The sequence below is a fragment of the Mercenaria mercenaria genome, unplaced genomic scaffold, assembly GCF_021730395.1.
Source record: "Mercenaria mercenaria strain notata unplaced genomic scaffold, MADL_Memer_1 contig_1727, whole genome shotgun sequence".
Lineage (NCBI taxonomy): Eukaryota > Metazoa > Mollusca > Bivalvia > Venerida > Veneridae > Mercenaria > Mercenaria mercenaria.
The window spans coordinates 16353-43715 of NW_026459727.1; the positions used below are offsets into that span (position 1 = coordinate 16353).

Consider the following 27363-nt stretch of genomic DNA (forward strand, 5'->3'; position numbering starts at 1 on the left):
TCTATTTCCGGAATTCATGATGGGATCTGACCAGTTTTGTAAATGCCAATACAAGTATATTCCAGATAACGGACAACTAATTTGTAGAGTAAAATATAATGTACATGTTTATATGCTGTTCAATTGTCATGTGAAACAACCCTTTCTTTCTATAGTTTGTGTTGTTTGAAGTTTTTTCTCAAAATATGGGTCTAAGCATTAATGCATTTTTGGGTTGTTGCAGTTCTTTCAAATCATACAAGGGTTAATGGTGGTTGAGCAGGAACGTTGACATTTCCCTGCCACTTAAATTGTTTTGTTAGCTGGCAGTTGTTGTACAACAAAAGATTTATTCGTATTATTCTAGTTAAGAACAACGTCTCCTACAGGGTTTTTAAGGAGATGTGTTAGCAGAAGCTTAAGCTTATTCTAGCTCAAGCTACAACCATCTGAATGCCAGACCTAAAGTGTCTGTAAACTTTTAAGACAAAAAAAATACACCACATTTTCCTGTCATGCTTTCAAAGTTCATTGTTATTATGTTTATTTCATTTTGTATTATTTTTAGATTCAATAAAATGCATTTGTGCAGCAACATGCCTTCATTGTCCGATTTTGGTTTCAGTCCTTTCTCTCAAATTTTGCATTTAACAAATGAGTCATATACATTATTCATTCACGTGTTTTGTCTCAAATTCAAAGTTTCTAAGTGCATGATAATCACTCGGAATTAACCTCCATAGCATTAACATTTGTCATATCAGTTTTGATATGAATTTAACAATCTCATTATTTTTGTCCATTTACCTTAAACTTTCCTTAATCATGTTAATTGTGAAATATTTTGTATTTCTTTATATCTATTTATTTTCCTCCAAGTCTCTTTCTAACCAGTTAAATTATTACAATGAAATGACAAATCATTATGATAGGGTATACATTCCCTTTGTCAGTTATTTGGCATTTTTACTATAGACTATGATATAAAGGTAGAGATAGAACCTAAAATGTTTTAAGATGGAAAGCTATTAGAAATTGAAATTTCTTCAAATAACCAAAAATGATTTCACAAATTTGTTTATATGAATAACTGAAGTTTTAACAAATTTTAAGAAATAATCCCTTAGTATGTATCAGAGCGTTAAGGATACCTAGCAATATTTCAGCACATGAACATCGTTGTGTTAAATACAATTATATAATGCCGTCAGTGACTGTATGTTTTACAATATGTCAAATGGTATTTTGTATATTTTGTTCTATGTTTTTGAGTGATAAGCTTTTCCTATTTACTACATTTATACTTACAGAAATTGTACAATTTTTGCATCGCTCAGTGAACGGACCGGAGTCTTAAACTAGAGTTAGATTAATAAATGTACTAATGAAAGTACAAACTAAGTGATTCTGTTAAATGATTGTATAAATTTATTAGCAGTTGTTGAGGGGACTTTCTGCGACCGGATGTTGAACACAATGGTTCTTTTTACACTGTTCTACTTATATGTTGGAAGTAAGACAGAAGGTAATTTTGAATTTTATCATTAACTTCATTACGTCTCCCATATTAGATATTAGCTCACTGGCTGTAAAATGTCAATTTCAACAACAATCTTTACATTTAGTCAGGTAGTCTTAGCGACAAAAGTGCCCTAGAAATCATCTAATGAGAGCCGGCATGTTAATGCCCGGAAACAATATCTATGTTGAAGCTTGAATCTTCTCGGTTACTTTGATAGCTGTCTAAAAATATAACAATGTTTTATATAAGTTAGAGGGGTCAGTTGATAAAGCCTTTGTCAAAAGGTCTCTGTAATCTACTTGCTTAAGAGATTGTTCAATTATATGAAAAACATTTCAGCAGTCACAATCAATAGGTACAGCGATTAATAATTACTGTATTATTACATATTTAAATACACAACAAATGTTCGACCTCAGCTCATTAACACTTACATTATCATCAATATATATTATGTACAGTCAAGCAAACGATCTTTGACAACTATATATTCCCTTTGTCTGCATATTTTGTAAATAATTTAACACAGATACCTTATTATATATAAGCAATGTTATAGAGAAATGGGGTTCCTAATTTATTTCAGCATACTTTCACGGTATCATATGTACCAATATTTACATTTGTACGTTATTTGCTTGTATAATTGACAAAATGTACTACATAATATAAGAGTAATTCAATTTCTTTTCATAGTCAGTTCTTGTTACATTTAACTTTCACTTCACGTACTTTTGACGAAAAAAACACCCTCTCCAACAATTTACCAAACTTTGATTTCATAATTGAGTAGTTTGAACAAAGTTGAAATGAAAACAGTAACGTCCAATGTTTTTATTAATGAAATTATCCCATTTTATCTCATTCTGAAGTAAATTTGACAGTTTAGTTCCGATTTTAAAATTTTACTGCATTTGTGCCCTTAGAAAAATAAACATTTTAAAATTCGTAACTCTTCACATTCTTAGAATAGATCGTAAAATATACTTCTTACATACAGAAAAATAAGAATTGAAATTCAAAATAACGGGACTCTATTTGCAGGGTAAATGAAAACGATGCCGAAAACGTCACTCTGAGGTGATTTTTTTCCTAAGCAACGACGTCATGCAAAAGTCAAGAACATGATTTTGACCAATATGGTATAATTAAGTCGCTTTAATATTACAAACTAAAATTTTAAATACTCGCCGTTCAAATGATAAGTAGTCAAAAGATATACTACTGAGTAATGACTACCACTTAGTATATCATGTTTTGTTTAGTTAATCATTTAATATAACAACACATACGTTACAAAAACTTGAGCATAAAGTTTCAGTGCTTAGTTAACAAGCATTTCTAAAGTAAATGACTTTTGAATAATTATTTATAGAATTTTTTTTGAAACTGTTGCATCTTTTTGCCAGATGCAAGGCTGGTAGCGCCCAAATATAAAGGCTGGTAGCGCCCGAGTTCAAAATTATTTCAAAGTTAAATGAACTGTTAAATAAACTACTGACAATGTTCCTTTCAGCTTCAAACAACTTTTTATTTTGAGGAGCCTTAACAATAATTATTAATTAAGACACAAATAAAAAAGTCAGTTATGAACTATCGGCAAAAGTCGCGAAGCAGACGGACCGAAACTGAAACTCTAGAATTTACAGAGTTTTTCTAAGAGAAAAACAGCCAAATACAGCTAATAAATATAACTGTATAATTTACTAGTAATAAGTACCTTGATGTTTCAAAGTTAGAACAATTTTGTTACAAGTTTTGAAGTAAAATAATTAAAAGATCTGAGAGAGACCGAAATTACAGCCTGTATGTACAAGAGACGGAGGCAAAGTGATGATTCTTGCGTTCCAATAATTAACTATTTTGGTATGCATGGTATGCAAATGAGGATGCTGTACCAAATCTAAATAAGGCCAAGGTCGGAAATACCCGGAAAGATCCGTAACCGAGTTGAGGCTACGAACTTACTTCGGCCGACCATGACGTCATTCGGAATACGAACATTTCCATATATGCAAATACGGCGAAGCTTAACCTCTAAACAAAACAAAACAGCTAAAGTCGGACAAATTATAAAAATGAAACAACCTAGAACGTTGCGAATCATCACTACATGCCAAGCATTAAATATCAAATACTTGACAATAAAAAACTAATTATTTCTGCAGAAAATGAAGCGATTTCGGTCCGTCTAAACAGAGATTTAGTTACCCGGTGCATACTTACAAAAAAATCCAAGATGGCTGACAACTGTCAAAATTTCAACTGATATAAACTTTTATGAAGCTTTACAAAGTCAACAATGAAAACATCGATTTAATTTAATACAGCAGGTAATTGTTGATTGAACTGTTGAATAATTCAGGCTGACATTGCGTCAGGTCTCGGTCTAGGGAACGTATGAAACTCTGACGCCTGTCCGTCATGTCGAGGGTCAAGTGGTATATCTTTTACAATAGAATTACAAACTAAACTAACACCTGCTGCTGAGGGAACGTCTGGCGTCGTCGGCTGGTTCTCCTGGTATTTCTGGTCCGTCATATCCTTTTGGTCGTCGTCCTTCGGTGTTGTAGTAACGTCCTCATACCTAACCGGCCTGGACAGTCTTGGGTTAGGAAATGTCCAGTCCAGCTCCAGGTTAGGTAGAGTGTCATGTTGTTCCGTTGGTGTCGTCTTCAGTGGTGCCGGCGTCTCTGGTCGGTCCATCCCGGACAGGAATTCTTCAATGTCCTCTGGTATTGTCGCCTGGTCCTCCAAGGTGTCAAATTGGTCCGTGGGTCTGGTCCGGTCGGTCGTCTGTTGTTCTGGTAAAGTAACTGGCTGGTCCGAGTTGCCAGTAATGCTTGCTGTAGCTACCGAATGCTCTGTAGGTGGCACCCTGAAACCTGCCTGCTGCAAGTCTTCCAAGGGTGTTGGCATGTAAATGGTGGACCTACAGAGACATTCGGTATAGGCGTCTCGGCTTCCTCGAAGTATGGTTGGAAGACTTTCCGTACGGGACTCCCTGTTCATACTGATGTTTTGTCACGAGGTGCCTCCTCTGGACGTCGGTCCTCTTTTTGGGGATAACGAAGTTACACCCGGTAACCGTGCAAACCACTTGTGGCCCATGTCTGTCGTCCTTATGTCTAACAAGCTGGTCCATGGTGTCATAAGTAATTCGGCACTGTTTACAACGAAGGACCGATCCACATGCTGACCTTTTAGACATTCTGGAAATACAGGAAAAAATGGGCAAACCCATTAAGTGCATGCAATTTTAACTAAGCACATAAATTTTTTTATCAAATATCCTAAATATTGTATTTACTATATCGACTGGTTCGAGTTTCAGACATAATTATACTCCTCCATTATTTTATCATTAATTTTTTTTTAGGATTTTCTGTTTATTTATACAATTCTGCTGGTTAGTCTGCATTTTACAAAAATTCTACAGCTCAACCATTAATGTATACATCCATACCAAAATATAAATAAAGCTGTATTTGGCTGTGTAGGTACGACACGGTAAATCGGTATGGTATAGCACGGTAACTCAACGTGGTATGGTACGGTATATCTACATCAGTACGGTATGGTTATCCTTTAACTAAGCCGAATAATCAATAATATTGTGTAAATATTCAGTATAAGCGGTAGTTGTGGAATTTCCTTTTTTTTTCTTTCTTGGAGCCCTGTACAAAAAAATGGCACTTGTTATGTGTCCCCTCAAATGTGGTCATTTGTATAATGATGCAGTTTGGTCTACATCAGCTTGGTTTGTGGTTTATGCCTCTGGTAGCGAGACATTACTATGATAATACTGGTCTATCTAATACATTGTCTCTGGAAGCGAGACATTATTTTTTTTCGGCTTCCACGGTTTGTCATACTTGCTATAATAATAGAATCAGTGTAATTTTTATACAACAATGAAATATGATAAAAACACATAATAATAATAAGGCTTACAAAAGACCAGTAGGTCTCCAAATTGTATACAACATACAGTAATACAGACTTTGAAGACAACATGCAAAGGTGAAACCACCTAAAAAAGTCATTTTCTGTACTGTTTATTTATTTATTCATTACATCTTACTCATTGTAAGGTTTTAACCGGTTGTGATGAACATTTAATAGTTTGCCAGTCTTTACATTTCTTATTTGTATAACTAAGGTGGAAATGACTTTCATCACTTTGAAAGGACCTGTCCAACGAAAATTTAGTTTTGGGGAACGGCCTTTGTGTTTTGTAAATACTTTTGCCCAAACAATGTCATCTTGTTTGTATGGAATCAAATTCAGTCTAGTATCATATGTATTTTTCTGTTGTTTTGCTGCTAATAGCATGCTATGGCGAGCTTGGTCATGGCATTTTCTTAAGTACTCTTGGAGGTGTCTTATATATTCATCAGAGGAGTACTCATCACTCCCTTTTAAACCATGGCCATATAATATATCCATAGGTAACCTCGGATCATGTCCGAACATCATTTGGTAAGGTGTCTTACCAGTACTGGCATGAACTGATGATCTGTATGCTAAAAGTAATATTGGTATCCATTCATCCCAGTCTTTCTGGTTTATTGATATATATTTACTTAACATGTCTTCAATACTGCGGTTCATTCTCTCTATGAGACCATTGGTCTCTGGGTGTAAAGCTGAGGATCTAAGTTTAACGATATCTAATTGTTTACATAATTCTTGGAATAACTTTGATTTGAACTGGCGGCCTTAGTCAGTCACTATTTTAGTCATTAGACCATATCTTGAAATGAATTCGTTAACTAAAACTGTTGCAATAGTCCCAACAGTCATATCCGGCAATGGGTACATTTCTACCCATTTAGTAAAGTAGCACTGTACAGACAGTATGTATTTATTCCCTTTTCTGGAAATTGGCAAAGGGCCTATAATATCAATCCCGACCTTTTCTAAGGGCACACCAGTTATTGTTGATTTCAGTGGTACCTTGGCAGCTCTAGAAGGCATTTTCTGCCTTGGCACTGTACACATGATCTACAGTGATGAACTACATCATCTTTACAGTTTACCCAGTAAAAAATACGTTTTAATCTCCTGTAAGATCGTTTTTCGCCCATGTTGCCTGATGTTTTCTGATCATGTATGTATCTCAATACGGTTTCTCTGGCACAATATGGAACTATTATCTGTGACTGTTCCTCTCCTAATTTATTGGTGTGTGACCTATACACCACATTGTTGTGTAACTGTAAACTGGGCCACTGTGAGTAATATGTTATTAATTCACTACTTAAATGAGAAATTTCTTCACTAGTTGGTCTTTCTTGTTTAGCTAGAAATGATTTTAAAGGACATATGTTGGGATCTTCCTGTTGGATTGTCGACCAATCCACCTCTTGTGTATCCTCAAGCGGTCTTACAGTATTCCTCAGGGTTCAGAATTCTTATTGGAACCTTCAATTTGCATCTCGGTAACATTTATCAACAGATCACCTTCCAAGGCCCTTAGTTGGTCATCTGTAACTTCACACTGATTCTTTCCTGTTAAACCATTCCGTTCTCTCTCATGCAAACTCTGAATACATTCAAGGTAAGGTTGACTGGCAATCCCAGAAACACGAGATCCGATACATTGATTTGAATCTTGCTCTGTTTCTTTATCCAAGTGTTCCTGTTTTTCACAGTGTTTGCAAGTACCACATGGTCTCCTGGACAATGCATCTGCATTCCATGACGAATTCCACTTCTGTGTTCCACTTCAAAATCATAAAGACTAAGTGTGTTTATCCACCTACTCATCTGTCCCATAGGTGTTCTGAATTTCAAGGCCCATGACAGAGCCGAATGATCTGTACGTATCAAAAAATGTACACCGTACAAGTAATTCTGGAAATGGTTAACTGAGTCAACAATGGCTAAAAGTTCTCTGCGGGTCACGCAATATTGGCGCTCTGCGCGATTTAAGGTACTACTGTAATATGCAATGACGCGAATAGAATCGCCTTGCTTCTGTTGTAGTACACTACCTAAACAATATGAACTACAATCTGTATCTAGTATATATGGGTCATTGGAGTTTGGGTAACCTAGAACTGGTGCCTCTGTCAGTGCTCTCTTCAATTTGTCAAAAGCCTGCTGCCAGTCATCAGTCCAAATGAATTTTCTGTCTTTACCGGTTAACTGGTGTAAAGGCTGGGCAATATTTGCAAAACCCTTTATTAGTCTATGGTAGTAAGAAACAAGTCCTAAAAATGAGGAAACTTGTTTAGCACTCTTTGGTACAGGCCAATCTTGAACGGCCTTGACTTTTTCATCATTCGGAGATATTCCATTTTGATCCACTATATGGCCAAGAAAATGTAATTTTATCTGAAATAGGTGAACCTTCTTAGGCATTATTTTTAACTTGGCCTTTTCAAGTCTCCTGAATACTGTAAGTGTATTAATATTAGCGGAGTACTAATTTCCGCGCTATTAGCGGGATCGGACATGCGCTAATTTATGTCTAGCGGTAATATTTTACTGAAATCTTTCCTAATAAAAAAGTAACATTTATCGCATCGAAAGTACCGTCATTACAGTGCAACAGAACAAAGAGAAATACATATTTATTGTGTAAATATGACAATAACTGCATTCCTAACTAATATTCTGCAGGAAAGTTTTAATAGAATAATCAAACCTGTTTGAACATTAGTGCAAATGTCATATATTTTTTTTAATTACGTTGCATTTTTGTATCTTCGCCATTGTCCGTAAACATCGTATGTAACACCTTCGGAGTAGATCGCCAGTTTGTCTGGTCGCGCTAATTACGAGTGTCACCATAACATTTTACTGCTTTGAAAACCAACTGTGAATTTGAATTTGAAAACAAACAATTATCACCATTCTGCACTGTATATATGTACAAATTTACAGTTATAGATTAACACTGATTTAAACGAATGTATATTTTATGTCATGTTTATTTGTGTGCCTGGTCGATTTCATTACGAATACCAGTCAGCCGCCAGCCATTTATTCACACTCTGATGGGCAGTAATAAGCTAGTTTGTGTGAATAGGTTTCATTCTTGAAAGTTTTAAGTTAACTGCGACGTCTTTCACATCAATCCCGTTTTAAATGTGTCCCTCAACTTCATTTTCAAACCAGCACTGAAATCTTTTTTTGACAGACCGTTTGAATTCGTCGTTACCCGCAACATCTAGTGGTTATTTATATATTGCATTTTATTATACGTATGCAAACGTTATTAAGTAATATATTTTTAAAGACAAAACGTGTATATATAGTCCCGAGCAGAACTGCTTGATACAACGGTCATGTTTGGTCATGTTCGGGCCATTCCGTATTCCATCGGAAATTGGTGTTTCAGATACCGCCTATTGGCTATTTCAGCGCTTCTGATATTGCGCTAATACAAGTACGCGCTAATATAAGTACACTTACAGTACTTCCTCTAATTCAGTAATATGTGTCTCAAAGTCAGTTGTGAAAACCAAAATATCGTCAACATATATGAGTACAGTCTGATACTGAAGGCCTGACATTATGCATTCCATTAATCGCTGAAAAGTAGCTACAGCATTGGTAAGGCCGAAACTTAAAACTTTGAAACGGTATTGGCCTTTCTGGCACACGAAATTGGTTTTATCCATTTTTTATCCATTTAGCCATCTGTACTTGATGGAAACCGGAAGAGCAGTCTAAAGAACTATAATATTTTGCACCTTTAAGACAGTCTAAACAATCCTGTATTCTTGGCAGTGGGTAGCTGTTCTTAAGGGTCAGAGTTCAACCTCCTATAATCAATAGCCAGGCGAATTGAGTTATCTGCCTTGCGAACCGGTACAATGGGTGCTGCCCATGGGCCATTACTCTCTTCAATTAGCCCGGCTTCGAGTAATCTGTCTACTTCACTATTAACCTCCTCCTGTACCTTTTGTGGTAGTCGTCTTGGCTGCTGCTTTATTGGTGGTGCCAGACCCGTATTTATCTTGTGTTTAACTAGGTCTGTATTTCTAAATCTGATTTAGACTTGCTAAATATGTGTTGATATTTGACCAATAATTCCTCAACATGCTTTTGCTCCATAGGGTTAAGGTTTGATCTACATCTGTCCATTACAGGTTTTATATGCTCTGGTAAAATCATGTACTCTTAGGGAACAACACTGACTCTGTTTATTCTCCCCGTTTCTCCAGGGTGATTTACAGGTACTACAGGTGAACAAATAGCGATATTCATTGATTTCCATATAGTGACATTTCCACTCCCTGTAGGCTACCATAACACCTTCCTGGAGTAGTCTCTCTTCTTAATTGTCAGTTGACCCTGTTTGAAAATGTGGCAATTCTTTTCCGAAGGTACCCTGTATAACAGTTTCACTGTATGGCGGTAATTTCATGGTCTCAATGGCTCTAATTCTGTAAACCACTGGTAGATTTTGTTCTTCTATACATTCTATAACTTGGCCTTTACACTGGACTTCACCATTTCCCATATTCAAGGTCAAACTATGTTTGTGCATAAAGTCCCAACCAATAATACATGGGGCATTAACATCTGCAACCAAAAAATCATGTTCAAATTTTATACCATCAATACTAAGGTTTAATGTCACAAAGCCATAACTGGATATTTTTCCCCCATCAGCACCTCTGAAAACAGAAGTTGTAGTAAGGAGAGGTGGTCTCTTATCTGGTGGTATCAATTTCCAATTCTCAAGTCTTCATTATGCTCACTGAACTCCCAGTGTCTAAAAGTGCATATAATGATAAATCATTAATTTTCAAGGGCATGAAATATGTACCTAATTGTCTACTTTGAATTGGAGGGTTTAAGTTTATAGGATTTGCCTCCCTTAGTCCACTCATAGTATTTGTAGGGTTTAAGGTCGACGGAATTGTCTCCCTTGGTTTATCAATTGATCCTTATGAAAAATTAATATAGCTGAAGGCCGGATCTCTCCCTCAGCTAATAACCGTTTCCCTGATTCTGAGGCCTAGTATCTTGACTACTTTTGTTCTGGTATTGATTTCTATACTCTTTGGTACCTTTATATTGTGGATTGTGGAATTTGTTATAAGGAAGATTCCTGGGATCCTTTAGGCGTAAAAAAAAATTGTTTGTTTCCGGTATCCCGACCTACCCTAAATTTTTGGCCCGACCCTAAATGTTTTTATGGCCTTGGAGAATATTTTTTTCAACTTTTTAACAAAAAGATGCAAAACTGCACTTTTTATGCTTTAAACATGGCCAGTGATGTTAGAAATCAACTTACTGATGCTCTAAAGGCATAACCCCCTTATTTGTAATCATTTTTTGACAAAAAAATAATTTCCGAAAAGTCTCCCTTGATAAAAAAAAATTTCCAAAAAAAAAAGTTTTCCGACCTACCTACCCTAATTTTTTTGAGCATGTTACCGGAAACAAAGAAATTTTTTTTAGGCCTTAACCGAGAGCAATCGCTTCTGTAGTGACCTGGTAGTCCACAACCATAGCATACACCTGATCTGGGTTTCCGTGGTGGTATTCTGCTACCAGGTTTATCTGACCTGTTATTTCTGGTTTCATTCTTACCCTGTTCATTTTCAATTTGGGCTATTCTCTGATACATTTGAGTTTCTGAACGTCTCTCCAACTCATCTACTCTCCGCAATATGCCATCTAATGGTTCATTTTGGACCCTTCGGGAATAAGAACTTCGTCTTGTATAATTTAATTCAGATTCTACTGCTAATCTAAGGGCCTCGGACATTGTTTTTGGGCCTCCTACTATCAGGTCTCTGCGTAATTGGTGACATTTAGGGCCTCTGCAAAAGCTTCAAGGGCCATCTCTTCCCTACAGTTCATGTCTAGATCTGGGTATGCTAGTCTAACTAGTTTCTTTATGTCATTGGCGAGGTCATCTAAAAACTCATTGCGCTTTCGAATGCGTGCCCTTAATTTAGCTACACGTAACTTTCTCTGATTTTGTGGCTGGAACCGTTCTACTAGATGTGATACTATATGGTCATAGTCTCTCCTTCTGTGCAAGGGGATATCATTTAATATTTCAGTGGCATTGCCACGTAGACCCACAGCTGGAGGGCCTTCTTATCACAGGTCAAATTATTTAGGTCACTTGTCATTTCAAACTGTGTCAAATAAGAACTAAGGTCAGAAGTACCATCGTAAGTGGGTGGTTTAATGTTGCTTGATGGCTTAGTAGTCATACTTGTCATAATTGGGGTTTGTACTGGGTACTGTAAAGGTTCGGGTGGCATGTTTGAAGACAATGGCCTTCCAACATCCCTACTCCTAGGTAAAAAAGCATTGAAGTCTGCATCAACACGAGTATCACGGGGACCAAGGAGCCGTTCTGTACTGGCCCCTACAGTAACTCGACTCCTCACACCCTGATATCCCGTCAAAGGTTCATCCAGCAAGCCAGCCTCTGACTGCTCATCAGAGTGAAATTTTTCCCTTTGTTCCCATCCCCTACCAGTATATCCCCCAGGTACCTGACAGTGGTCTATAATACCATCGGCCAAGGTCCTGTCCGCGATTAAAGGAACTGATCCACGATAATTAGCATTAGTACAAAAATCCCTGTATTCCCCCCTTCCCCCCAATACCATATCAGTTCCACCTTGCAAGGCTTTGTTCCTGACCCTCGGGGCCCTGGCTTCTCCACTGGATATGATGCAGGACTTGCCAGGATGGATAAAACCCTGGTCTTCTGACACTCGTTCCTCCCCTGTGCGCCTGTGCCAGGTCACCTCACCGGAAGACGTGCCAAATACCACCGACTGTCTGCCGGCTGGTACCCAGTTGTCTTCATACATATCACCGCAGTCCATTGACCGTAATCTCGACCTTGACGTTGCCTCCGTCTCCCGGGCGTTCGATAGAGTACTGTCGGTGGTAGAAGTCTGGGTAGATAAGGTATATCTGGTTCGGTTTTGAACCTGGGTACTGGGTAGGTAATCATGGTATATGACATGCTGTGCTTCAGTGGATGGTATATCAGCTGGGTCCATGGTAAGTTCACTAGTGGTTTCCATCATGGACTGTAACTAAGTCTATTTTATTTAACAACACACATACACACACACACACACACACACAAAAATATGTTTACTAGAACAGTAAATATAGAATATTTACAGAATTTAAATATTGCAGGTTTTAGCACTTTATTATATCACAAATATATATGTACAAATGTATTTGTATAAGTCAAGTTTAACAATGTTCTTTAAAGCTAACTTGGTAGCAGTCAGCAATTTAACTGGCTCTAAGGACTGGTTTTCAACAGCTGTTTCACACTTAGGTTTGAATGGTACAGTTACTAGTATTAATGAAATAAATTTGTTACCTAAGCCTGGGAATGAATGGCTTTAGCGCTATACCCTGACCTGGTACCGGTCACAATACTAGCCTGGAGACGGCTACAATATATAATAGAATGGTTTTCTAGGTATTTAATAAACGGCTCTATGAAATGTACCAAGAACAAAGTACACCAAGCTCAACGCGCCAACAAAACACAAAAAAAAAATTCTTACCAAAGTCTGGTAACGACTTTACCAAAGGCAAGGTCTGGTAATGACCCTTACAAAGTCTGGAGGCGACTTTCACAACAAAACAAGTCACTGGTGGTTATACTAGCTTTGTACTAAATTTTTAACAAAGGCTAAACTACTCCTATATCTACTGACTTTCTTACTCACCCAGGCTTGGAAACAGCCATAAGTTGCTACCTATTACTTAAACCTGGACTGAAATCTAAATTTTATTTTAGATTAAACATATACAATATTTTATTTAAAAAAATAAGGCTGCAGTCTCCACAAATAAATCAGCACTGGCTTTTGTAAATAAAGTCCTAGACTCCTCAGTATACTATGGTGGTTTAACAATCAATACACTCTTCACTGTACTGTAGTAAATATCTAGGTCAAGTTTACAAATGTTTACAAATGTCACGCTCGCTTATCGATTGATACTGGTAGTAAATAAGGTCACTGGTTATGTTGATGTGTGGTTCTTTATCCTGCTAAGCTGCCACCAAATTCTGTAGTGCCCTCTGCGGCACTGTACTTTGGGTGGTGGTAAAATTGTAAATGAACAGACCAAGGGCAAAGGGCTACAGTCAGGGGACAAAGTCCTCCAATTCCTATACTATAATGGGTTACTTGTTTTATTTATTTGGGGTAATCAATAAGTTGAATAAACTAGGGTCTGGTCGCGACCCTTTAGGCTGGTAGTGCCTAAGGCAAGGCTGGTAGCGCCCAAATATAAAGGCTGGTAGCGCCCGAGTTCAAAATTATTTCAAAGTTAAATGAACTGTTAAATAAACTACTGACAATGTTCCTTTCGGCTTCAAGCAACTTTTTATTTTGAGGAGCCTTAACAATAATTATTAATTAAGACACAAATAAAAAAGTCAGTTATGAACTATCGGCAAAAGTCGCGAAGCAGACGGACCGAAACTGAAACTCTAGAATTTACAGAGTTTTTCTAAGAGAAAAACAGCCAAATACAGCTAATAAATATAACTGTATAATTTACTAGTAATAAGTACCTTGATGTTTCAAAGTTAGAACAATTTTGTTACAAGTTTTGAAGTAAAATAATTAAAAGATCTGAGAGAGACCGAAATTACAGCCTGTATTTACAAGAGACGGAGGCAAAGTGATGATTCTTGCGTTCCAATAATTAACTATTTTGGTATGCATGGTAAGCAAATGAGATGTAGTACCAAATCTAAATAAGGCCAAGGTCGAAAATACCCGGAAAGATCCGTAACCGAGTTGAGGCTACGAACTTACTTCGGCCGACCATGACGTCATTCGGAATTCGAACATTTTCATATATGCAAATAGGGCGGAGCTTAACCTCTAAACAAAACAAAACAGCTAAAGTCGGACAAATTATAAAAATGAAACAGCCTTGAACGCTGCGAATCATCACTACATGCAAAGTATTAAATATCAAATACTTGACAATAAAAAACTAATTATTTCTGCAGAAAATGAAGCAATTTCGGTCCGTCTAAACAGAGATTTAGTTACCCGGTGCATACTTACAAAAATCCAAGATGGCTGACAACTGTCAAAATTTCAACTGACATAAACTTTTATGAAGCTTTACAAAGTCAACAATGGACATTACATGAAAACATCGATTTAATTTAATACAGCAGGTAATTGTTGATTGAACTGTTGAATAATTCAGGCTGACATTGCGTACTTTTATAAAAAAAAATCCCTGCGAAAGCTACAGTTAAAATGTTTCACTACTGAAACAAACACGTGACTTAATATTTTGGAATGTAGTTTAGTAAACAATTTAATAATGCATCTGGTTATCTGTCAATGCCTAGAAAGGTTACGGAACAATAAACTGTGATTAAAGTGTAGTTGACAGATAGCCTAACAATTTTGCAATAAAAATAAAAAACAACAGATAGGCCGTAAAAGCAGTGCAAAACCACTGCATGAAACGAGTTCGTGAGGCATCATGCCTCACAATATAAATGAGTTAACAATACTCAATATTAATTGCATTGTAATCATGAGTTGATAGTACATGTACATGTTTTACCGACTTACACATACAACGGACATAAACTCTCATAAAAAACTTAAACGTAATACATAATATTTGCTTGCAATTTTTGTTGGCATATTCCTATTCCCAGTCGCCACTTAAAAACATGCGCTGCCATACAGATGTATTTGTAATGTTTATATTACCTAGTCGTAACTGCGAAAACACACATTTCATATACTTCTTTATTGTATGATAAACATTTGATAGCATCAAAAAGTTACTTGTTTTTCTGCAGATAAGTTTTTGACTTTCTTGGTATAAAAGTTACAGACAAAAAACAATTTGTAACTTTATAGCAATTCTATTTAGATGAAATTGCTTGTCCATGCAAATTGCGTCTGATGTATTTTTTTTTTTAAATAAATACACTAATACTTGAATGAGACTTAATGCAACAAACTTATTGGAAACTAGTGGATATATATTCTGATTTAGTGAAGTATCAGTAACATCTTTATATTTCTTAGTATGTTTCTGTAAAAGTGCCTCACTTCAATAAAACATTATTTTCTTCAACACATCTGGGGGTACTAGGTAAAATTTCATTGGCGACTTATCACATAATTATCAAACTGTTCTGAATCAAAACGATTCACTATTTCTGAAAAAGTTTGTCCGAAGAAAAAGATGGCATAGAAATGGGATCCGTCCGTCCTTCGAATTCCGTCCGGTCCATAACTCTGTCATCTCCGAAGGGATTTTGAAAATACGCGGCAAAAATGTTCCCCATAAGGAAACAACGTGTCGCATACAAGACCCAGGTCCTTGTCTCAAATTCAAGGTCACACTTAGAGTTGAACGTAATAAATAATTTTGGTCAGGTCAATAAATGTACATTGCAAGAATTGATATACAAGTGACTGGCACAAATAGCCACCATGGCAAACTGATTTGTCCCATGTAAGAGCTATAGCTTAAGGTCAAAGTCATACTTGGAGATAAACATCTTAGGTACGTTTTGTCTGGTCTGTAACTATTTATCCATTGATGCATTTTACATAGATTAGCATATATATTCACCATTACAAGACAATGTGACATGTGCAAAGTTTAAGGCCGCATGTGCCCAAATTTTGTTTCTTTTTTGTTGTTAAACATGTTAAAGGAAATAACTTCCCCTTTGTCATACAGGGTAATACAGTAACATTTGTTTTCACCAGTTTTCCTACTATTTTAAAAATTAAATTAAGTTAAAAGTAAGACGATTGGTATATGCTATTAACAATTGTAGACTTCCAGAATGTGAGCACAGGCACAAGTCTGTTTCATTAGTACAAAAAAAATGTCTTGCATTTCATTTATTTATTGATTACTTCATTTTATATGAAAAAATATTTCACTTTACATTAAAATTTTTCTTCTTATTTTCCTAACAATTGAAAAAGAAAATCACATTCATTTTTCAAAATGCAGATATTAACATTTGAAAGCATTTAACTATAATCATAGATATCCAGACATTTTCACTACAAACCTCTTCACGAATTATACGATATTTAATTATGATTTATAAACATTGTTCCCAACCTTTTTTCGAAAAACATGTTGTATTGACATGAAGTATGTTTTGTGAAAAAATGTCCCAAGGTGGAGAACATTGGTAACAATTCCTTGTTTAATGTTTAAAAGTCATCCATTTTGGTCATCCTAAGTGGCATTCGTTGTAAAAGTGTGAAGGGAACTGCATACAAAGACAAAGACAAAGATAGGAAATATTAATGAGAACTGCTGTGAACCTTGCACACTTTTCAATATATCTCCTTTTATTTAACTGCGTTGTCATTGCTATAACCCTAAATGTGCTGAAGGGAATCTATTGATACTGCATACAAAATTAGAAACAAAGAGATATTGTTGTGTACAAGAACCATAACTTAACATTGCTTTCTTCTTAATTACCTTCCTTTACTAATATACATGTTACAATTATTGTGCTAGAATAATTCCAAAAGACTAGACTAGTATGAAATGGGTTATGCTGAACTTCATACATGATGACAAGGTATGTTGAGAGAAAGTGTTGTGCACAAGGAGGCCACTATGCTTACGTTTTGAATTATCTCCCTTTATCAAATTTATTTGTTCTGAACATTACTCTACAAATGGGGAAGGAAGTTTATTTAAACTGCATACAAGGATAAACACAATTACTGGAAATTTCAACATAACTATATAACTCTAACGTTTGTCACTTTTCAAGTATCCCCAGTCACCTTATTGTTTTTATACATTTTAAAAGAGGTGTCAAGAAAAGGTTATAGGGCATACTTCATAAGAGGAAAATTAAAGGAATTGTACGCCAACAAACCTTTATTATATTGCATTATGCTTGTCTGGAAAACAACTGAAAAACCGTTTTAAAGTAACAAGTGGACGCTTTATTTCACACAATGGTAGAGAACATTGTGAGGAGATGCAATGTGCAGACAGCATAACTCTTTCGACTGTCTTAGACCTTGAGCTGACAATAACCCCCCATCACCCCTCTAGGGATATTTCTACGCTATGATTTTTTTTAAAGCATATAATATAAGCTATCATTCCAGAAATTCTGCCACCTGGCAGTCAGTTCTTTTTACGTTACAGTCTACTTTGTACGTTACCATTAATAATTTCTAGAAAATATTGACTGGCACTACAGTTAGCCATAAATGGTTTACTAGCTACACAATATATCAATATATTAGGGAGGTCAGACTATTTTTTTTAATTTGTTAAATACGCAAGTATTATACCTCATTGGAAAGGCATTGAAATAAGAAGCACAATGGTACATATTTCATTAAAATCTGACGAATGATAAAAAAGTTATGAACCTTTCAATTTCTTATAATTCTGTCCCTTTCTGACGAAATGAAAAGTGTCACTTGTATGAGCGGAAAAAGATAAATTTATAGCTTTATAGCATTTTTAATATACCATTAATGCTAACAACTATCAAAATAATATACAAATAAGAAAAAAAATAAAATTACCTTTTTATTTCAATAATTTATACAAGAATCACAAGGTCTGCTTGTTCAACATCATTCTGCAGTTGGTGATTGGTGTAAACAGCATCATCTTCATCGTATACAATAATGAACCAATCAGGGAAGTAAGGCACCTGTAAGATACAACGCAAAATTACTACCAAGCATAAATAAAATAATAAATAAAAAATAAAATAAATAACTCAACAATGAAAATCAAGGGTCATATGTTTACATCATACATTTCCTATCTTTAATTTTATTTTCAAAGGTGATGGAATATATTAAAACAAATAAATTGAATTTATAACTGTTAATGCCCTTCTGTAAGTTACATGTCAAACTTATCATAAAAGTCAGTACAAAAGTTGAAATAAATTCCTTTTATTTTTCCTTCCAAAACAATATACCTGTGATATTATTTTCCCTGTATACCACTGATATTCATCACCACACTTAAAACGGTGTTTTACACGCTTTCCTACTAATATGTGTTTCTGTTCATTTCTTTCCAAGTCCTTGACAACAGCTTGCCTTACTAGACATTTAAAATTTGTTTTTAATTCTTCAACGCCCAAACTTTTTCTAGACTTTTTCCCTTCTCTTGATTTTGATACGTTATAAACAGTTTTGTCATCTGCTATTTGGTGTAATACATCCTTCCTGAATTTTAACTGTGCTTTAATAGCTTCTATTTGCTTAGCCGTTGTTTCATATGAGTTTACCATATTATCTACTTCAACTTCAGATTGCCACAGCCCATGATGGAGAATATCTTTTGTATACTGCTCTTGTTTTTGTAAGTTTTCTTGCTGTAACGCTTCCCGTTTTTGTATTTTTTCCTGAAGAGCTAATCGCCTGTTTTCATGTATTTCGTTTAATCTTATTTGGTATTTCTTTCTGATTGTTTATACCTCTTTTGATGCTTTTTTTATTAGTTTATCTCTTGTACTGTCATCTTTGTTTTCGAGCCACACCAATGTTTTATTATTTAGAAACATTATACAAGCTTCAGCAGCCATAGTAGAGATGTTAGGTTTAGTTCTAAGTAAATGGTCTAACTGACCGAAAACACTTTCTGCAAAGCATGAAGTCTTTGGAGCATTTTTCACTTTGTTTTTCATGTCCTCACTTAAAGTTGAAAGATGTCCACCTGGTAGATGATCCTTAAACAGACGTTTACTAAGTTGGCATAATGCAGGAATCAAGAGTATCATCATAAGTATCTGAAGTCATCAGAGCATCATATATTGGTCCCTTTTCGATGACGGTATTCTGTCCAAACGGAAGAAGTTCTCCACTCATGAAATTTCTAATATTGTTGGATGCGTCTTCCAAAAATGTAACAAGCATCAGATATTCCTCATTCATGTCAATAATAGAAACCTCTTTGCTCTCCAATACTGTCCACAGAGAACATGTTAACAGTTTACTGATGATGCCTAATGCCTTTACACCAGCCACAAATTCTTTTGTTTTCAAGTCAAAGAGTATAGACTTCAAGAGTTTATTTTCTGCGCCATACGATTCTAAGTATTCTTTCATCTGTGAATGTAATAAAAACACAACTGCCGCATTCTGGAAAAGGATGTTGAATCTTGCTCCACGATATGATCTTAATGGAATTGATGTAAAACCATGCTGTCTTAGAAATTCTTGAGAGAAAACTTTAAATGTTCCTTGACAACCGCTCTTCTCATCTCCACCTGACCCCTCTCCAAAAGCCTCAGATGCTGTTCTTACTAATCTACAAGTACTAGGATCACTGTCCTTATAAGATTTATCACAAATTGGAATATCTTGTTCAAAAATGCCCTTCTCTACTTCTTTGATGCATGTTCTGCAGGTTTCAGCAAAGTTCACAAGCGCATGCAACCCACAAAAAAAATTACACATATTTTCAAGAGGCAGCCTCTCCTCATCTGTGAATGTATCATAATTTTGGTAGGTAAGTGGTAGGATTTCTTTACGGAAATCGGATAAAAGTTGGTTGAATTTTACCTCTGTGGCAGCTCTATCAGAAAGTGTTGCAACAATGTGACAAATGACATTTTTGGAAGTTTCATTATTTGCAACCATAGTTACATCATCCGAGTCCTGTAGAATTTCTTTAAAGACTTTCAAAGTATCTGATGATGATTTTGTCTCTATATCTCGAGTCCTAACACCCATAAATTTCCATCTGAATCAGATGCCTCGTAACCCATATATTTTGCACCAAACTTTGAGGTTTCATCTGTGAGTAGAACTGTGTTAGGGTCATTACAAAATATTTCACCTATGTGTACTTGCGCTAAATATAAACGTTGCAGGCTCATCTGTAACACTGAAGATTTGCATGGCAGTCTATTTGCTTTAATGTTAGCTAATTTCAAGACAGACTCTATAACATTTGAAACTTTTGAAGCACTGACTTGATACTGCAACAACTCATATACACATGTTTTCAAATCCGAACTGTATCTGTTAGTATCATTATCAAAAACATTTAGTTCAGTTTTATTGTCTTGTAATAAGTGTTCAAGATACTCAATACTGCTTTGCAACTCTCGTATTTCTTTGTCTTTTTCTTTTACTTGATTTTCTAAAAAAGTAATTCTAAACTGCGATTCATCTAAATTATTATTTACATCTACATTACAGTTTATGGTTTCTTCTAACTTTTGACATTTTTTATATGTATAACTTTCACGTGCTGCTGTGCGTTTAAGTACAGTATTAGTATTTTTCAGTTTTTGATTTAAATTGCTACCTTTTTTTTTTCATAATTCAGTTCTTGTTCAAGCTGAGATTTAGTTACATGTAGTTCACTGCACTTTTCTAGCAACTGAAGGTTTTTTTTCTTTTCACTTATAACAGCTGATCAAGAATCAATACTATCATTTGATGTAAATTTGGGAACACGTTTAGACTCACATGACTTAGGAAATACAAAGGTTTGGGCGAGAAAGCTCTCGCATTTCGACGAGTCTCTCGCAGACTTTTTCAAGCTTTTCACCTGTGTTTTCAGTTTTCTACACATTTTTCAAAAGATTTGGAACTAGCTGTTACTTCCTGACTGTCTTTTTCAATTAAAAATTCTACACACTTTTTTTTGCCACAACTGTCAAAAAAATCAATTACTTGTTTGTTTGTCAAAGCCATATCTTATTATGGTTTGAACAGAAGTAGCACTACGTTTTTTGCTATCAGTGTTAATAAATGTCTTAGTCAAAGAATTTTCTGTATAAAGTAAAATATCATCTGTAAAAAGAGGGAAGTCTGTTTGTGTGCAATCCTCTCTCAGTTCTATCTTAAAGCGCTTTCCGGTTACTCTATCAACCTGTTGGAATAAATAAACTACACTAGCAAGCAAGCATTCCTCTATTTTCATGCTAGATATCACTTCATATTCTATTTTTATATATTTCACATGCCATTTGAAGTACAAATGCAAAAGCCGAAGTAAAACTACTTCCAAAGACTTGAAATTTAATTAAATAAGTATAATATGAAGTGATATACAATATAAGGGTGTTCAGGATGAAATACAGTCAAAACTTGTATTTAATATTACCCACATTATGACATTACAAACATACAAAGGTAAAAAACACTAGAGTTTGACAAAAACTCTGCTATTTCAAATTTTTGTCCATTTTTTTAAATTTTTAGATTTGAAGTTAAAAGCATGTCATTAAAGAAAAATAAAATGTTTTAACAAGTTATATATTCTATAAGTTTTGACTGATTATTGATATTATTGTTTTTCAAAGATTGTTATAAAAGTACAAATGTTAATTGATACTATAAGTCAGTACTACACCACTACCTTTTGATATCAGACAGTTACACTGCAAGCAAACTATACAATTGCAGAGCCACACAAAATGTTACTTGGTCTTTTATATAAATAAGTATAACATAAAAAATATAAACATATAGATATATGAGCCGTGCCATGACAAAACAAACATAGTGGGTTTGCGATAAACATGGATCCAGACCAGCCTGCGCATCCACTCAGACTGGTCAGGATCCATACTGTTCGCTTTTAAAACCTGTTAGAATTGGAAAAACTGTTAGCAAACAGTATGGATCATGACCAGACTGCGCGGATTCGCAGGCTTGTCTCAATCCATGCTGGTCGCAAACCGACTATGTTGGTTTTCTCATGGCACGGCTCAATTATTATTATTCTTCATTTTCAATTGAAATATTATATTTAATTTACTTATTTTTATTTGCATGAAATAAAATATTTTGAAAAGATGAATTTTCATCCATTGTATGTAAATGAAGCCAAATAATATCATTTCATGTGGCATAGGGAAAGGATAATGGATATATTGTTTACAAAGAAACATGAACACAATACTTAAAGTTACTTGCATTATTTCTCCACAAACTTCTCTTAAGGGTAAATGTGGGACTGGACTGAAAAACAAGGTAATTCAAACTCCAAACATTATGCATTACACAATCACTTTCTATTAAGGCTTAAGAACATTTATTTTCTAATTATTATACTTTATTACATCTTTATGCAGGTTTCTCTCTTTTTTTTTTCAAACTGATATATAACTAAATCAAATGAGGCTTAGGGGCCTCTGTGGCCTAGTGGTGAAGGTCACTGACTTCAAATTAGTTGTCCCTCATGAGGTTGGTTCAAGCGTCCTTGATTTTTAATATTCTAGTGAGGAAACCATTGAACTGGCTAACGAGTTGATGGTTCTATCCAAGTGCCCGCCTGTATTGAAATAGTGCATGGAGTGGCACATGTGTGTGTATGGGGTCTTCTGCCACCTTAAAAATGCTGAAAGTCGCCATATAATTTATAACTGTGTCGAAGTGACGCTAAACCCAAGAAAACAAACAAAGGATTGCATATGTAAAATCTTTAACAGCCTTGTTCATATATTTTAGTGATGTTCATCTAATGTGATAGTATACACAATTGATGATAAAGTACCTTATGAAATTGTATAAAAATACGGCAACACAAACCTATACATAAGAATGTAATACACTAAGTGACTTACTGGTAATGTGGATGAATCACTGTCTGTGTCAGTGGAATGCTCCTTATGTTCCTCGTCAGAAAAGAGATCTGGAGAAAAACACCGCTCCAATTCAGGGAGAGGACTTGGCTGAATTTACAAAATACAGTCATGAGTTAATATGTTTTATAATAAGCGTAAATCAAATGTATCACTTTCTTCTTTAATAATGTAATAATGTAAAGAAATTGGTAAAAAAATGTGAAATCAACCTGCATTTTCTTTTAAATTTACTTTACGTATATATGCGTAACATAACTTTTTTAATTAAATATTTACAGAAATATACATATCAATCCAGGGCAGACGTGAAAATATATAATGCAAAAAAATAAAACATATTAATCTTACTGTAAATGGTGTAACATTTACTGGAGTCAGTGGTGTGAGTTGCAAGCTCTCAGACACAGCCTCAGACACAGTCAATGACGGTGTGAAAATTAAGCCCTCTGTCTCTGATTCACAAAGAGTAACAGTAGTGTCACTACTATCAGGCAATGTTAAAAGCGTCAACGGTAAACTCTGGGAGCCTGACACCGCTGGTGTATGCTTAGACATCTATACTGGAAACAGAAATCAACTTTGTCTTTTAATTTTGTGCTAAGATTAAAACATTGTAAAATAAAAACACAGGAGGTGTTGGAAATAATGGAAACAATAAATGTCAAAGTAGCCACATCAATATGCAAAACACAAATAGTCACGTTAAAAGTACATCCTTAGTAAAATTTACTATTTATATTTTTGTAAAAGTTTAAATGAAAGCTTAGATCTATCAAATTTAACAACTTTCTGCGTTTTGTTTACATCGCGAAAACAGATTACGATTTCGTAAAAATTCACTTCCGGTTTTCGTAGGAAATGCATGCCTACATTTGAATTTCTTGCGCCAGCTTGCGCTTCACCCAAATCGGACAAAACAAGCATTTTTATTGACTTAAGGTGTTAAATCATTACATATTTCTTTTCTATACTTTTCTATTCACTATTTCCTTGCTTTTGAAGCTTACCAAAATAAGATATTTTTGACCACGTGCGATGGGTTTTTTCCGTTGTCTATTTTTATAAAAAAAAAACTTCTGACAGAGGTCGCTTCTTTCCCTAACAAGTGCGCGTGATCAGATTCAGAATCCAATCAAAACTAAGAATTTGACAGCGTTTCCAAGAAACCCACCGTCACAGTAACTTCCGAAATGACGGCGCATAATAATGGAGTATTTACCAATAAGTCAATATATAAACGATAATACATACATTAAAATGTATTGATTTAAATCAGCTTTTGGTACTTACTGTTAATTTGATATCTTATTTGTAAACCTAAACATCACTTTCTTTAATAGTAACTTTTTATAACACTTTTACCGGCATTCGAAAACACCTATTAATTACATGCAGTCAGATAGTAAATAAATCAATGCGTCATACGCTGACCTCTCTAAATATATAAAGACAGAATATACAGATTTATATTTTGCAGGTAAAATTGACACTTATAGGCATGTGCTTTACATAATCAAATGTACGTTACCAAAAATTGTAATGAAAATAGAAAATATAACTATGTGCTTTTATGTTTTATTTGATGTGTCTATGTTAAAAGTGTTATAAAAAGGGGTTGTAACAGATAAGACCTTGATATTATTATATTGGTTGTAAAATATTTCTAATTATTGACAAAAAATAAGCATTAATGTATAGGAAAGAAGATAAAATAATATAATGTTGACAATGAGTTTCAAATTTATAATAATTATTTTTTAAAACATTCGAAAAATATTTGGGATTTGGTAAAATATTTTGTTCAAACAGATATGTAACATGTACAAATTTCATAAATATGTATTATAATTACATTTTAAAACATAAATATATCACAAATTATAAATATATGTAACGAAAATTACTAATTAGATAAATTATATATAATTTTCTTCAAACTGAATTTACCATAAAGATTAACAAGAAATCATTTTTTCATGTGAAATGAAACTGATTTTCATTGAGTTGAAAAAGAAATGAAATGAAATTAAAAATAAAAGCAAATGTCAGAACTGATTTGCAGAGAGTGAGTGCTCAGACTTGCTTAATATATATGGCACCTTCGAATTATTTAATCAATGATAATGCTACAGTCTAGCACATGTTTAAAACGTCAGTTGATGCAAGTAATGAAATTGGTCAGAAATATACTATAGTGACATGTGACTCGGCTGTTGCTAAGAATGCATATTCTTTGGTTCTGCAGTCTAGAGATGGATTTGGTAACAAAATTGTTAGAATGGGTATGTTTCACATAATCTGCTCTATATTTGGGCCTGTAGGAAAATTAATGAAGGGCAATGGTCTTGCAGAACTTGTAATAGAATCAGGAATTTGTTCTAGTTGTTCATTTAATAAAGTATATCAGGTAAACGCTACAACCATATCCTAAAAGAACACAGGACTGTAATGGAAGCTCTTGAGTGTTTGCTTATATGCAAGTTTGAAGAACCCCGCAAGGAAAGCATTTCAGAAGACACTAATATAACAGAAAAAGACTGAAAGTCCATGCAAAGAAAAGATGTTTGAAATAATAACTCTCCTGACTTTGAAGAGTATTTCAACAGACATGAGCAGTTCAAATCAGAAATCAGAAAGGGTGAAAGTGGCCAAACTGCTCAGTTTTGGTCAATGAATTTAGACCTAATTCACATGATGTTGTTGCTCATCAAAGCAACACAGATTAATGCTCTTGATTTACACATAGCATCTCTGTACAAACTGTGCCTTGACTTCTTTGCATCTGACCACAACAATCGCTCCCTCCTCATTTACCTTTTGACATTGATGAATACTGATCCAGGTGCAGAAGAGCTACTCCAACGTAATGATTTTAGTGTATCTAGGTTTTCTGTACCGGCATTGAGAAATGCTGTAGATATTACTAGCAGAAAATTAACAGACATTTCAAGTCTGAGGTTGGCATACTTAGTTTCAGTTGAAACTCTGCTGCATATTTCCACAGGTGCATGACTCGTCATTACAAAGCAAGGTATGTTGAAGCAACACTTCAGAATGCAGACATATATAGAGAAGACATGTCCAACCACAAAGAAGTATAACCTGCTCAGATAGGCATGAGTGAAGAGGAAGTTAACAGGGTTATGATGGCATAGAATCCTTCACAAACCCATTCCAGGCTGAAAAAAATCAAAACAAAGATGAAATCTGGTATTCCTGCGAAAGCAGAAGTCGCTCATGACCGTACCGACTGAAATAGATGGAAAGACAGGGGATGGATTATCAAAAGAAGATTGATTGAAAAATCAGTTCCCTTCCAAGACCCCGTGAAGTGAAAAAACTTAAAATATTTTTCACAGCTGAAGGTAAAAGGAAAGTAACTAATTCTCAAAACAAAATACTAGAGATATGCAGAACGTAACGTATATGAACAGTTGGTACTTCTAGCTGTTCAGCACAACATAGACTTAGAATTGACACTTTCTTTTTTCTATAGGAGCTGTCATCTGGCCGTTATAGCTACTGCGACTGGAATGCCAATCAGAACAGACAAGTCTAAACTACTTCACCATGTACAGGCTGCAGTCGTCCAAAAAGATGACATTGTTTTGTTGATTGACAGTAACGTCCTGCTGCAAAGCTTAGTAACCATCCCTGCAACATTCCAAGACGTAGCCGAAGCTGTGTTCGTTAACTATCTTAGACAGCTAGAGTCGATTTTGTAACTGACACTTACTGTCCTCGTGACTGAAAAGCATTCATGTCAAATAGTTAAAATAAAACACAGTGATCAATCTAATTTTCGAACAATGAAAATGTCATTCCTATGCACCAAAGATGAAGAGAAGACAACTGTATTTTGTCAATGGTGAAAAGTGTTATTTACTCACAAGTGAAGATGGGAACAAAGTTCAAGCTCAATCAAAATTAGACCCCCAGATATAGACGCGTTTATGTTATTGGTGATATCTTCAAAAACACAAAATACTGTTTTATTTTACATTAAAACAGGCAGTAAGAGACGCCATTTAAATGCTCACAACATCTTTATACATCTTTATAAGCAAAGGAGGAAGAATCTGCTCAATTTTGCCTGCAATACACCATCTGACTCGTTGACATAACCGGTGCTTTTGTTCGCACAGGGAAAGTAACACCGCTCAAATTAATCAGTAGAGAAAACCCAGGTGTAGGTTGCAACATCAGCAGAAGTAGTTCATACACAGCACTGATCTGATGACCTCTTTAACAGCATCAGAAATATTGTCTG

At 34.9% G+C, this 27363-nt stretch overlaps 1 protein-coding gene across 1 annotated transcript in view; it reads left to right on the forward strand.

The window, feature by feature from the left end:
- Positions 1–1420: 1420 nt before the first annotated feature.
- The window catches only part of LOC128551810 (synaptogenesis protein syg-2-like), a 43170-nt gene continuing 17227 nt past the window's right edge, over positions 1421–27363 (forward strand). Inside the window, exon 1 of the mRNA XM_053532727.1 lies at positions 1421–1504. Within this exon, the coding sequence (XP_053388702.1) occupies positions 1444–1504 (61 nt within the window). The 5' untranslated portion in view covers positions 1421–1443. The remainder of the gene's footprint in view (positions 1505–27363) is intronic.